The sequence below is a fragment of the Apodemus sylvaticus genome, chromosome 4, assembly GCF_947179515.1.
Source record: "Apodemus sylvaticus chromosome 4, mApoSyl1.1, whole genome shotgun sequence".
In the NCBI taxonomy this organism is placed as follows: domain Eukaryota; kingdom Metazoa; phylum Chordata; class Mammalia; order Rodentia; family Muridae; genus Apodemus; species Apodemus sylvaticus.
Window position 1 is genome coordinate 35,899,187 of NC_067475.1, and position 14,122 is coordinate 35,913,308.

General features: G+C 38.9%; 1 protein-coding gene across 3 annotated transcripts in view; it reads right to left on the bottom strand.

The window, feature by feature from the left end:
- The window catches only part of Camk2d (calcium/calmodulin dependent protein kinase II delta), a 259,713-nt gene that overhangs the window by 157,305 nt on the left and 88,286 nt on the right, over positions 1-14,122 (bottom strand). For all 3 annotated transcript variants that reach the window (XM_052179294.1, XM_052179293.1, XM_052179291.1), the window contains exon 3: positions 9,692-9,751. In XM_052179294.1, the coding sequence (XP_052035254.1) occupies positions 9,692-9,751 (60 nt within the window). The remainder of the gene's footprint in view (positions 1-9,691; positions 9,752-14,122) is intronic.

Sequence of the window (14,122 nt, forward strand, 5' to 3'; positions counted from 1 at the left end):
GGGAGGAGAAAAAATAACAAACCATAGCTTTAATTTATGGTTATGCTGTCTGAGATATCATTTAATCACTCTCCTGAAGGATGTGGAAGCAGCTAGCAGCTTTAGCTGTCCATCAGATAGAAGAGACCTTTTACTCTCCTGACAGGCGGACGCAAGCCCTTTATAGAGTGTGGGAAACAGCGAAAAGCACAAAATGGACCTGGCCTAGAAAGCCAGCACCTTGGAACGCACGAGTAAATATTGAGGGGCTGCTTATGAAGGATGAGTATAAGGAGGCATGCTGACCCCGCCCCCCTCGCCAAACTGGAGAGAGTCCAAACCTTTGCTCACCAGCTGCAATCTCCCATCAGGTGTGGCTCGGCCTTTGGTCCCTGGCATTCAGTGTATGCAGACGAGAAGCACAAGGCTTTCTTATGATTGCATAAAACAGACATGTCATAAATCAAAGTTTACATGGCTTTCTAAATTGTATTAATAGAACTTTTTGTTACCCTTCTGAGTATCTAAATTTGAGCTTAAAGAAAATAAACAGGCCTGTGACTCTACACCAGGGGCTGTTTCAGATGTCAGTATAAAGGTGAATTCCTTCCTCCTGGGGTTTATGTGCTACTGGGAGGAAAGCAATCAAGAAATAACTGTATAATATCATGGTACACATAACACAGAAAAAGAAGGGAAGCAAGGAATTTAGTTAGGGATGCCCGGCTAGGCTAGGAGGCCAGCTGCAACTTCCTGTTGAGCTAGTGGGTGCAGCCTTTATTCTTCCCGTCAGGGTGGGTTTAGCACAGGTCTGCAAGGCAAGGAAGTGACATGGGGGGCTGGCAGAGAGCAACATGCTCAGGAAGAGTGGTGGGCACCACCAGAGGAGCACCAGAAGACGGGAAGACCCGAATGGTAAGGAGAAAGGGCAGCAGTTCACTGGGTGGGCTTCACTGGCCTCTGAGGACTCTGGCTGCCCTGAGTGCTGTCGAAAGCCACAGGTATGTTTCTCAGCAAAGGGGGTCGGCAGTTACACTTTCCGCAGCCACGGCCATCTTTTAAAATTAAACTGGACATTGCCATGTCACTCTTAAGAAAATCTCCCCAAAGGAGGAGCAAATAACTGCACTCAAACACCCAGCCTATTCGCTGTCACAAAAAGGGGGATTTTATATACACATGTACATATATACATATGTATATGTGCACATATATATACATATATATGTATATATAAAAATCACAATGGAGGCTGGCATCATCGGCTTCCTTTTCTTCTTTCCTGTCATAACTGCCCTGCTTGGCTACATCACAGCAACAGGCTACTGATTCAGATGCTGCAGGAGTACGGGAGACTAAGACTGGCTACTTGTTGCTCTGCTCTTAGGGCTGTGGACCTTTTGAAGTCCAGGTTTCACAGCCTTGGACCTAGGAATTAATGATCGTGATGCTCTGCCCTGTGCGGTGAAGGATGTCCCGCAGCATGCCCCAAAGATGCCAGCAGGGTAATCCTAGTTGTTATACAAAAAAATACTTCCACAATTTGATCAGTGTTCCAGAGAAAAAAAAAAGTGGAGGGGCCAAAGTCCCTGAAGGTTGACAAATATATTTATCTAAAAATTTCAACTAGCTGTTCTATATATAAAGTTTACTTTAAACATATCCAGAATGAAGATTATCTAAGAAACGTATGGTTACTGCTCTTTATACAACTTTTGTTAATTAGTTCTCCCATCTGTCTACAGTCCTTACTATACCCTAATTATACTATAACGGTGGTGGGCTCACCCACATTCACTATCTGCTGTATGTAATAGGCTCAGAACATAAAGATTCATACTCTCTGTATTTCCATGCACTTTTACGTCATAGAAATAAAACAAGAATATGCACACACATTTAAACAACTGAGCTGATTTGAGATGGACAATTAGCAAAGGTGTGGAATAGAGAGAATAAGAGACTATAATAAAGCCACAACTGGAAGGTTCCGTTTCTGCATTCGCTATCTCTACTGAGAATCTAGCTTTCAGTGTTGGCCCAGGAGGAACAATCATACCTGTCTCCACCCACTTCCAATCTGAAGAGGAAAGTACAAAAGGTGAATGCTCACAGATTCTGCCAAGAGGTCACAGATCTGAAGTTTGAAGTGTGTGTGTGTGTGTGTGTGTGTGTGTTTCTATGGTCCACTAAGAAGGATATTTTCCAGTCCTTATTGATAAAAATTCAATCATATTCTTCACTCATCAAAATTTCTACTATCTCACAACTTTGTTTCTCTCCTTTGTTCTCTGTTAGACAGATGAACTAACTTCCCCAATTAGAAACCACAGGGAAATCTCCCCTCCCATTTGTCACAGTGTAACCACTGCCAGGCACTTCTGAAGTTATACTTGTAAAGATACAGCAGCATCTCTGGTCCCTTTGCCCTTGTCATCCTAGCTGCCACATTGTGATTCAGGCCCAACATGCCTCCACATCTAGAATAAACTCCAAAGGCTTTTCAAATGCTCTCTCTACACCTGTTTTCTCTGATCCCAAACACCTTTGCCTTTTACTACCAATGCACTTTTCTGAAAAATTGATACTCTCTAAATTGTTAGTATATTCCTTAGTTTCTACGGATTAAACATCAAATCCCTTCCCTTAGGAGGTTGAAACTCTTTGCTCTTACTTCCAGTGAACCTCCGTGGCCTAGAACACAATCATTCCAGTTCTTTGTCTTCAGGAAGGATAAGGACTTATTTCACAACTCCTAACTTTAATACTCTTAGCTTATATCTCCTGCTTCAGCGGCACCTAGTTACAGCTTCATTATACAATGTGACTACACTGCATTGTGGTTGCATAAGTAACTACGGGCTCTCTGCTTCGGGTCAAGGAACATGTCTTGGTCATCTGTAAGATAGTGATTTGGTTAACCACTGCACTCAGTCAAACCTACCATATTAACTGAAACAGTTGACAACCTCTAAAACTATTTATACAGTTTCATTCATTCACCTTTTGCTGCATTTGCACTATTAATCACACAAACACAATTTTCTCTAATTCCAAAATCAAATGTGTATGTAAAACTCATCTAATGATATCTAATAAATTATAAACAAAATAACGAGTAGGGTAAATTGCATTTTTTTAAAGAACTATTTAAAAAACATCTTCAGAGCTAATCAAAATACAATGTTGTTTCACAAAGTTCAAGGCATATAAAAATAAGTAAGATGAAAGTTGGGCTGTAGGGTTTTTTTTTTAATGAATATCCAACACAAATGCATGTAAATAAGCAAAACACTGATGCTGCAAAGATAATAATTATGGATGTGCTGGTAAAACCATATTTATAGAATGTAAGATGCTTCTTAGATAACTGTGAAAACAACAAACAGCCCATTGGTTTTTTGGAATCATAGATGAAAGACAAACACTTCAAAATAATATGCTCACAAACCTTCCATCTTCCCTAATTTTCCAGCTATATACATTTCTTAATTTTTTAAAAATATTTAGTGGATAAACTCATTACTAAAAATCTAAAGTTTGAAAAATGAATTATAAAAGCTCTTAAATGTCATTAATATAATCAAACTCTTACCAAATAATTTTCTGTCTACTCATGAGAAATAAATTTAAATTACTGCTTAAGTGAAACACATGAAAGAATTCCTCAAGAGAGGAACTGAAGTCATGCCTCTGAATATTTTTATTTCCTTCAGTGCAGGCCTTTGGTCTTTAAGCTAAGCACTAAATGTAACTTTATATAAAATGTTGAGATTCACAAGTTTATGGTAAGTTAATTCAACCTGAATCTGATTTTGTTACACAATGCACTACGAATAAAATTCAAAGGCAAAAATGTCTATGGAGCATTTCTAAGAAAATAAAACCCCATACTTAAATTTATTAGTAATAAATGTATAGAGCTACTTTTCCCAATACAGCAACTTTTCTACCGTAACAAATGACAACTAGCAAAATGTCCAAAACCAAATGTTATAGTCATATGCTAAACATTTTCAGAAATTATCTCAACACTCTAAGATCGTCTGGGCACAGAGGCACAGGTCTGTAATGCCAGCACTCAGAAGATGTCCAAGACAATATCAGCTTCATACACAGTTCTAGGCAGCCTGGGTAAGATTTTGTAAAAGGATTTAAAAATTAAAAATACCTTTAAATTAATAAATCAATATTCTTCTGAGTTCTTTGGGTAGTTTAAAGAAGCTCATGTGGTTACATGATGCATTATGCCAATAATTGTGACTTACTATCCAAGGACACACAGCAACTCCATCCAGACTATTCCCCCATGGTGTAAAACCACGGTGTTTTATAATTCGTTTTGTAAATACTATACAATATCACATTAGATGCTACTGTATGGTTTTTTTCTTAGTGTTTACTGCTTTCTGATCATTATTCGGTCCATTTTACTTGAATCAAAGGAAAGAAAATAAAAGACACTCCTTCACAACATGTAAAATACAGAATATTTTACAGGTCAAGTGTGGTCATCTAAATAACAGGGCAAGTTTATAACCAAAATACTAACCGGTGTCACTGAAGTGCACTTGGTTCTATAGAATCTGTGATAATCATTAGTATTTAAATAATCTAATACTAATGCTTCCCCTCTGGCAAAAGAGTCTGAAGATAACGACCTGAACTAGTAATTTTCCTAAAAAAGAGAACTAACTGGTCTAAGAGTCTTCATAAAATCTTAAGATTCTTTCTTAAAGATGGGGTGACGAACTCAGGTTACTACTATGGGTAGCAGCAACATGGAGTGTGGGAAAGTTGAGTTGAGATGCCATGGTATCAATGTGTGGATTCCAACACTCCATCTATGACATGGTTAAACAGCAATCTATGGGCTCTCATTCCTATTCCTTGTCAATAAAATAGGGTATGGGGAGGGGGAAGCATAGTGTTTGCTGTAAGAATTAAAAGGCTGAACATACAATCAGATTACTCTTAGACTAGATCCTGGTAACACAATTTTGCTAATTCTATTGACCAAACTCATTGGAATTTTAACCCAACACTATTTATTGTTATTAAGGCCATTTTCAAATCTTAATGCTATGGCTTGTTTGTGATGGGTAAGCTTCTATTGGCTGTCAATAATACAGAAAGGGTTGATGGGCAGGGGTAAGATAATATTAATGTGAATATGTGGTTCCAAGGTTCTTGTCAGGAGTCCTTTTACCTCGGTGGGGAACAGGAGTGGAAGTCGAATCATAGACAATTCAAAGCCAGACAAAACAATGTGAGTGTGTGTGTGTGTTTGTGTGTGTGTGTGTGTGTGTGTGTGTGTGTGTAGGGGGTTGGGGGGGGGGCTGTTGTCAGGAAACTAGAGATGTAGCATGGGGTCCTGGAGAAAATGCTGTTGTTTCCACAGCAAGCAGCAGGACTGATATTCCAGACAGGTCTGAGGGTCAGAGTGCCTCAAAGCATCAAGCCAACCTAATTCAACTGAAATTGAATAATAAGCCATGGGTTTATTTTTCTTTTGAATCTCAGTTTAACAGAATTCTCACTTGGGCCAAGAGTCTAGCACAGGTTTCTGGGGATTCCAGCTTGACTTGTAGGGAGAACACTGGCAGGGCGGCAACACATCAGAGCCAGGAGAACAAGGAGAAACAGCTCTGCAAATCCTGAGTATTGATGGAAGTCGCTACCCCCGAGGCTAAACTACAATGTTGCCTTGTAATATAGGACATTTTTTTCTCTATAACTCTACAAATAAATCAACTGTCTCTTTTTTTTGGGGGGGGGTGGTTAGTGGTGGTATGTCTTGCTACATAGCCTAGGCTGGCTATGCTCAAATGCACAATCATCCTTTGTCAGTCTCTTCAGTGCTGGGGTTACAGCTACATGCTACCACGCCTGGCTAACTCCAGCCATTTCTGTAGAACTCAGTTAGCCTAGCTCTTTACAAAAAACACAAAAGAAAAAAATCTTTATCTACAAAGAAACAAATAATTTCCTATTCAGATGAATAGATTACCAATTTAAAAGGTTTTAGAACGTCATTGAATATATAACTTTTATATTCAGATTGCCTTTGTAACTAAATGGGCTGCACAGAAATAATGATGAATTTCACTTTTAGTTAAGAACGATAAAAAGGCATAACGCTGGTGTAATGCTGTGTAGATATGGAAGAAAGGAAAGGAAGCATGGAGGGCGGGAGCAGGGAAGAAAGGAGGATAAAAGAAACTAAGAGACTAAAGGAAGGAGCAAGGGGAGGAGGAGAAGGAGGAAGGGAGGGAGATGGGGAGGTTGGACTGGGCAAAGCAGGGGAGCAGAGCAAAGGAAGTTTGGAAAATATTTCCTTTGTGAGGAGGAAAAAGTCTGTTTTTCACATTTGTTGGAAAAAGATAATTGATTATTCAGACAGTAATATATTATAGGAAACGATATAGCCTTCACACCAAATACTCAAGACAAAAACATGAGATTTAATCAAACAAAAGTTAAGCGTAAAACAAGAATGCTTTGTGTTTTGTACTAAATAATATGTGACCTTTTCCCCTGTCTGAACGTGCTAGAGAAGGTAGCTAAGTAGTAAAAATTATTCCCTCTGTGTAAGTAAAATGCTGTAGCGATAAGGACAATCAATAACAAAGGAAGAAGTCATGTGGAAAAACTGTGAAGTCTTACACGTTGCAATGATGAATTTTCATCATCCAAAAAAAAAAAAAAAAAAAAAGACTTCTGGGGTTTTACATTTTCTTACAGAATGAGTAAATCAGCATTTACTCGATTCTGCCTGCCATCTCCAGGTCTCTTTCATTCAAAGAGTTCAAGGCTAGAAAAACCACAGTGATGGTTTATTTATTTGTCACTTGTTGAATAATGACAGTAACATTTCAGTGTGATAGTCCCAGTGTCTCAATGCACTGCTCCCCTGCAGAACCTGAGGACTCTGGAAGACAAGTATCTACAGAGAAGAGTGGGAAATGGGATTTACAAGTTGGATCAAGTGATCTGCTGCAATAGCAAAAAGATAAAGAAAAATGGTGACATTGTCTTGTGGGTATTTGAGGAATGGTACATTGCGAAGACCAGGAAGATGGAAGACCCAGCCTGAACAGATCTCTTCCCGATGTGCTCATTAATCGCACACATTTGTTTGCATCATAATTTAAACATGACCTCTACTTTTGTATTTTAAAAGTCAGGCCATTTTAACACACTCCCTAGATCCAACCTTAGAAAGTTCTTTTACAAAAGGCCCTGCCTTGGATCCCTGCACATGACCTTCCTGGGACAGTCTGTGGCCACAGAATCCTGACAATCACTTGACGTGTTAGAATGTGATGGCAATGCAGCTCACGTCTTCCCCATAATGCACTAGTTCTGAGTAAAAACCTGTCTTCCACTCTAACTATTTATTGATTTGTTTATCAGGACCTGATTTATCTCCACATATCCAATTACTGTACATCGATTACAAACAGAGGAGGAATTGTTATATTATTGTTTACACACACAAATGCAAAGCTAATAAGCAAAGGCGTCATCTCTCCTGACTACTCCGTCTTTACCTTTGTGACAGCCTAGGTCACTGCCCTCCCAAGCTCACTAGCCTCTAGTCGCTGTGTTGAGTGGGACAAGTCTCACAAAAGGGACAAAGTGATTAAAAATGCACACAGGAGAATGGTCAAAGTTAGCCATGCCTAAGATTCATTATAAAAAGCCCGAAACACATAAAACAAAAAGTATAGACTGTTTGCACTGGTTTCTTAATTAATTGTCATATTTTTTTCCCAAAATCATTCTTAAGTATACATATTGCTTTTACAATAAAAAGAAAAACATGGTTTTTTAAAAGCACTGAAAAAAATTGTTGTTTCATAAAGCATCAGTGTGGGTCCATTTAAAATATTTTTCTCTTTAGGGAAAAATAAAATAAAACAAGATACTTTTAATTGCTGTAAGTTCTCAAGACTTGAATCTTTGGTGGTAGTGCCTTTAATCCTAAAACTGAGAAGCAATAAGAGATGAGTTCCAGGCCAGCCTGCCAAAATAGTGAATTTCAGAACATGCAGTGATAATCTATCTAAAAAGGGAAAAAAAAATGAGCAAAAGAAGGGAAAATGAAAAATCTTCCCAGGGGGAACAACTGTTAAAATAGTGTCTGTGTTCTTGAAGTTTTAAAATATAACAGGTTTTAAATGATAAAACAAATAAGGCAGTAAAAATGTGCAAGTAATAAATAGAGGTAAGAATCTTGTAAGACATTAGGAGCTGCAGGGCAATCCAGGGCCCTCCAGACTTCCCTGCATAGTCTAGGATTCCAGTGAATACAGAAAGCTCTGCTCCCAGCATCCCCTGACTACTCTCTCCAGGTAGTTCAGGCGCTCCTTCATACTCATTCATTCATTCATTCCATTTGCTGTTGTTCTGAGACAAGGTCTTACTATATAACTTTGCTGGCCTGGAATGCAGAGAAATTTGCCTCTGACCCCTGAGTGCTGGGATTAAAGGCCTGTGCCACCATGATGCCTTTTGTTGTTTGAGGCATCCCTTGTTTGCTGGCTACTGATTACTGCCTGTGCTAGCTGGTGCCCTTTGTAAATTACTGTTCTTTGTAGAAGTAAATACAACAGAGTCAGATAAGGTAATTTAGGGACCTTAAATTGAGTAAAGCCAAAACCCAATCACTCCCATTTCCTCCACTTAGAATAACAAGTGTTCATGGTCGGCCTTGGGGTTCTCCCCTTAGCTGTCCTCTCCCTGTGTCTGCCTGTCTGCCTGTCTGTCTGTCTCCCCTTCCTCCTCCCCACCTCCCCCTTGTTTATTATAACAATCTACTAGCTCCAGCAGGCAGGACCAGCTTCTTCTCATCTCCATGTGTGCATTGCAATCCCTCAATGGCCCAGGGTAAGAAGCGAGAGCAACGAAGTTGATAAAAGCATAGTTTTTCTCTCCATCCAGGACAACCAGCATCTGACAACTCCTAATTACACACATACACACACACACACACACACACACATACACACACACACACACACACACACACTGCAGTTCCAAACATTGTCAAACATTGGCTATGTTTTTTTTTCTTTTTTCCCAAATTTCATTTAAGTTTCACATGAATACACATATATTTTTTACACTGTTTGCTATACAAAATTGCTACTCCTTGAAAAACTACAGTTATGAATTTAAAACCACATGCTTGGTTTTTTTTAACTTTTTTTTTTTACAACTCCTCTTCTAACTAAGCAAAAGGTTTTCCTTTTTATTTCAGAGGCATCCAGAGGAAAACTGATAGCTAATATATCAATCTCCAAAACATGTAGTTACAATAAAGTAAATAAAAGGTAATTGGAAATTACCCAATTTTAATTTCTAAATTATACTCAGCAAGCTCATTAGCTAACATGCAGTCAATCTTTTAGCACCACAAGAAACATGCAACATTTATTTCATTACTGTACTCTACTCATTTCTACATGCACACAAAAGTGTAAACTAATTGAAAATTTTTAAAAATTTTTACTCTTGCTTCACAAATTGTATCAAAAAAGAATGACTTTATATATATATTTATATGAAAACTCTGGATAAACTGTAACCATGATCAAGAGATTAGAATCTATTTGTTACCAGTTGTAAATATACTAGTTACTGAAATGAGTACTTCGACTGTCGTTTCATACAGAATACATAACAATATCTGAAAATATTTCCTCACCGATATTAGGGTGCTTCAAGAGACGGCAGATTCTAGCTTCTCTTTCCAGTTTCTGGTGATCTGTTTAAAAAAATAATAATAAAAGTAAGTTCCAAGAAAGCCAAAAGTAATCAGTAAGTGGTGATGGGCAACGTAAAGATGACATCAAGCTTCTGTCTTACTTATGCTTTGATTCCTTTTAAAAACAGTGATCATGAGAAATTGCATTTAGGCGAAAGCCACCTAATGTGGCCTTCTGTACTTTGTACTGGCTCATACTTTGACGGAATCCACAAGTGGAATATTGGACATGTTAGGGTTGACATAGAACAGCAACATTGCATGTCTCATCCTCGAGGAAAAAGCATTGCATTTCCTTAGGTATTTGATTTTATTTGGGGGTTCGAGTCGGTTAATTTTGTGAGGCAGATTCTTGCTCTGTACTCCAGGCCGACTTAAAGCTCATGATAAGGAAGCCCTGCTTCACTCCACCTCTTGTGTGCTGGGATTTTGGATACTCATTACACCTGGAATCACTCGATCTGAGTAAATCTGTAAGGGATAAACATCTGGAGACAGGAATCCAAATGTTACCAGTGCTCATAGGTCACTATAGTTAACCCCAAGGAACAAAATGAGTCCGTGTGGTCAACTGTTCTCCATATAGTTGCTAGTCCAATCTATGTGACTGGTGTTCCTCCGACAGCAGGAACTTCCAGAAATCTGCACCTCTTGCTCAGCTAGCACTGCCTTCCTCTGCCCGCTTACCATTCACTTCAAATGCATAAAATACGTAAATACACTACATTTTCCCAGGAAAATAAAATAATGATGGAAATGGAGAATCCATTTTATATCTGACCTTACAAGTATATAAAGGACATAGGTTGATTGGCTCTTCAAATAACTATTAACATGGGCTTTAATATCACACCGAACTTTTCTCATGTGGTGGTGTCTTGTTGTTTTAAGCTTAGGTGCAGTGTGAAATTTGAAACCACACAAATCAAATTTATGACCCCTATCAAATGAGGTATAAAAATACAAAAACAGGTTCTATGGTTGAGTACCATGGCCTTGAGCCATTCAAAATTCAGCCTTGCTCCTGGGCTACATCATTTGCATTCAGGACACAACACATACACACAACTGTTACCAGCTGGTTTCCAAAAGGCAAATAGGGTCTTAGTTTTGTCAAAAAAAATACATTTGACCTTACACATCTGCTGAGACACGTCTAGGAGGCCCCCAGATCTATATTTTGAGAACTGTGAGCTCGTAACTGTCAACCTCTGTTGCACTCTCCTGGAGTTTAAAAAAACTAATAATGTGTGTGCACACATGTGTGTCTTTGTGTGTGCATGCACGAGCACACTGGGAGAAAAGCAATGAGTTCATGATGAGGACACATCGTATGGAGAGACTATCTTCAAACAGTGTCTCTGAGCACTCTACTCTACCTAAAACAGGATATCTAGAAATTCTTCAAGCCTTGAATAAATCCTAATTCTTAGCTATTTAACAATATACAAGTAAACACAAAAGATTACACCGCATTCAATTTTGGAAATGCACTTATTAACATTATCTTATACAAGAAAGCATTTCATGTGAAGCATATGGACAATAAATAGGCTTACCAGGTTTATTTCATTATCGAGGTATGGATATACAAACAGATGTAACCACTTGGCATCCAGAAATATAAAATATGTGTAATTATATACTTATAAAGGAAGGAAAACGCGTAAGGAAAAGACCTTTACAGACAATAACTTTTATATAGTTTTAGCCATAGAGATGAGAATAATTATAAATGTACTTTTACTTATTTTGAAAGTTTTGTTTATATGGCTGGCATGAAAGTTGCTATGTAGACCAGGATGACCATAAATTTCTGGCTGACCATGAACTTCCAGGAATCCTCCTGCCCCAGCCTCCTGAACACTAGGATGTGCCACTATACTTAACTTACTGATTTTTATAGTACCAACAATTATTGGCAGAGCTGCTGCCTTGTAAATTTTATATCCTGAAGTCTTCATCCCCAGACCTTCAAAAGTGACTACAGTTGTAGACAGAATGTTTTATAAGGAGATTAAAACAAGGTCAGTGGTGTGTGCTCTAATCCAGTATAGCTTGTGTCTATGCAAAAAGACAAAAACAGGACATTGACACTGACACAGTGTGGAGAAGAGGACAAATCTGGCATCTACATGCCAAGGAGAGAAGTCACAGGAAAAATATATCTCTATAGGGAGAGGTGCTGTTTCCCTGATTGGTTCTTGATTTGGTCAATAAAGAAGGTGGAAGCCAATTGCTTGGTGAAGGGTAAAGATAGAACTTCAGGGTCCCAGGGGGAAGAAGAGACTTGAGGAAGGAGAAAGGGTTTTTTGTTTTGTTTTGGCTTTTTGGTTTTGGTTTGGTTTTGTTTTGTTTTGTTTTGTTTTCCAGCCAAGGAGAAAACAGCAGTCATGTAAGATCTTGGAGAAATTGTGGCTAACCAAGGAGGTTTGCAGAGGCTGGCTGATATAGGTTAGCTGATAAGGTTAGGGCAGGAGATTCTGCACCCAGCAACTGTGCTATCTGACAAGTTCTAAATTAATAAAGATGTCTAGTGTTTTTCTTCCATGAGCTAAGGTGGGCAGAGAAAGAGCGGAGCCAGTAGAGTGCATCCAGCAGCTCCTGGCTTTCCTGGATTGGGGGTTGGTTGCTATCAATCCTGAGCTATGAGGAACAGGCAAGTTGAGAAAGGGAGCCAGTGGCAGCTGGAGCTAAGCTACCAGTACTGGCCACAGTACTGGGAAAGGTGGAAGCCTGTTTTGTTTTGTTTTAAAATTACATCCAACATGCCTCTGACACCTTAGTTGTAGACTTCAAACTCACATAACTGGATGAAGCAGTAAATGTAGTTTGTGTGCATACTTTGTTATAGTGGCTCAAGCAAAATACTATGCCCATGTACTAGTGTTCTATTGCTGTGTCAAACCTCACAAGAGTAAAAGCAGAACACCGTATATACTTGTATATACTTGTTTTCTGGAATTAACAACACCTTGGTATCAAGGTAGAGGTCATGGCTAGGAACTCATAAGCTTCCAGGTTTGCATATTGATTGCCACCATTAAGTTGTTCAAAAGGCTGCTAAGTGGTGGGCCTCAGTCCTTAGCTAGGCTGGAGCCAAGCCTAGGCTCCTATCAGGTAGCATTTGGTCAAAGCTTCCAGAGAATAGAATCAGAGAAGTAAAGGTGAATGCCACTCTCTAAAATAAGGCTAAATAGCCTAAGCATGGAAGACATGGTCCATGTCTGTCATCTTCTATTGGAGGGAAGTAAAAACCTGGAGTGACTCTGTTCTGATTCAGAAGGTCACAGACAGCAAAGGGCAAATGCAGAGGACTCTCCTGTGGTCTGTCCACCACTGTTCACTTTCCAGCATTGCAGTTTTGTCTCTTTCGCTCTGTGAGCAGATTCACTGACATGTTTGCTCACACCCAGTCATTCAGCCCTGGGACCCCCGTGAATCGTCAGACAGTCTGAACTCTGCTGGGTGCATGTTTTGACATTCAAAAAAAAAAATGATGATATAACTAAATCTTAGCTTTCACTAAAACGAGATTTTTATAATAATAGATATGCATATCACCTGGTGGGATTCAAGTTCAACATCAAGTTCACTAGTTTTACTTTTAGACAGAGTATGGAAATGAGGAGGAGGAGGAGGGTTTCTTTCAAAAGCACATGTCTGTATTTATCCTGCTCAAGAGATAAATTCATTATCCCCATTTAGTTTCCTTTACTTCTAATCTGGTCAGCAGCAAAACTCCTACATTCTTCCTCACTATTCCCAGCACTCACAACTACAACAAAAGACAAGGATCCTTACACACAGCAAGAGACTCATGACACTACTTGAAGATTTTTCTTTATTGAGCTACTGCCTCCTGTAGCTGACCTTAAATTCACTATTGAGCTGAAGTTGATCTTGAACTTCTGATCCTCATACCACTTGCCAGTTGCTGGAGTTTTAAGCCATGTACCACTGTACACAGTCTACGTGGTCCTAGAGATGGAACTCAAGGCTGTGCAAATAGCAGGAAAGTACTGTATCGACTGAGCTATACCCCCTGATCTGAAGATGTTGTTAGCCAGCAGCCTTGAAATTAACATAAAGCCATCCTTTCTTGTCATTTAATATTTATTAAAGAATTCTAGCTATAACAAGTGGGCTTCATTCTTCCTCTGAAGCTAAAACGCACATTTTAATGAATAAAAATACAACTTCTGAGAATCTGAGTAAAATATATTCTCCATTTTCAGCTCTAAGATACTGTAAACAAAAATGAAGACTTGAAATCAGACCTACTGAATAAGTGGTCCTTCATATGCTCAAGAATAAAGTCTTAATATTATGCTAAAATATCTGACCACACATGTGAGTGCTAGCCCTCCA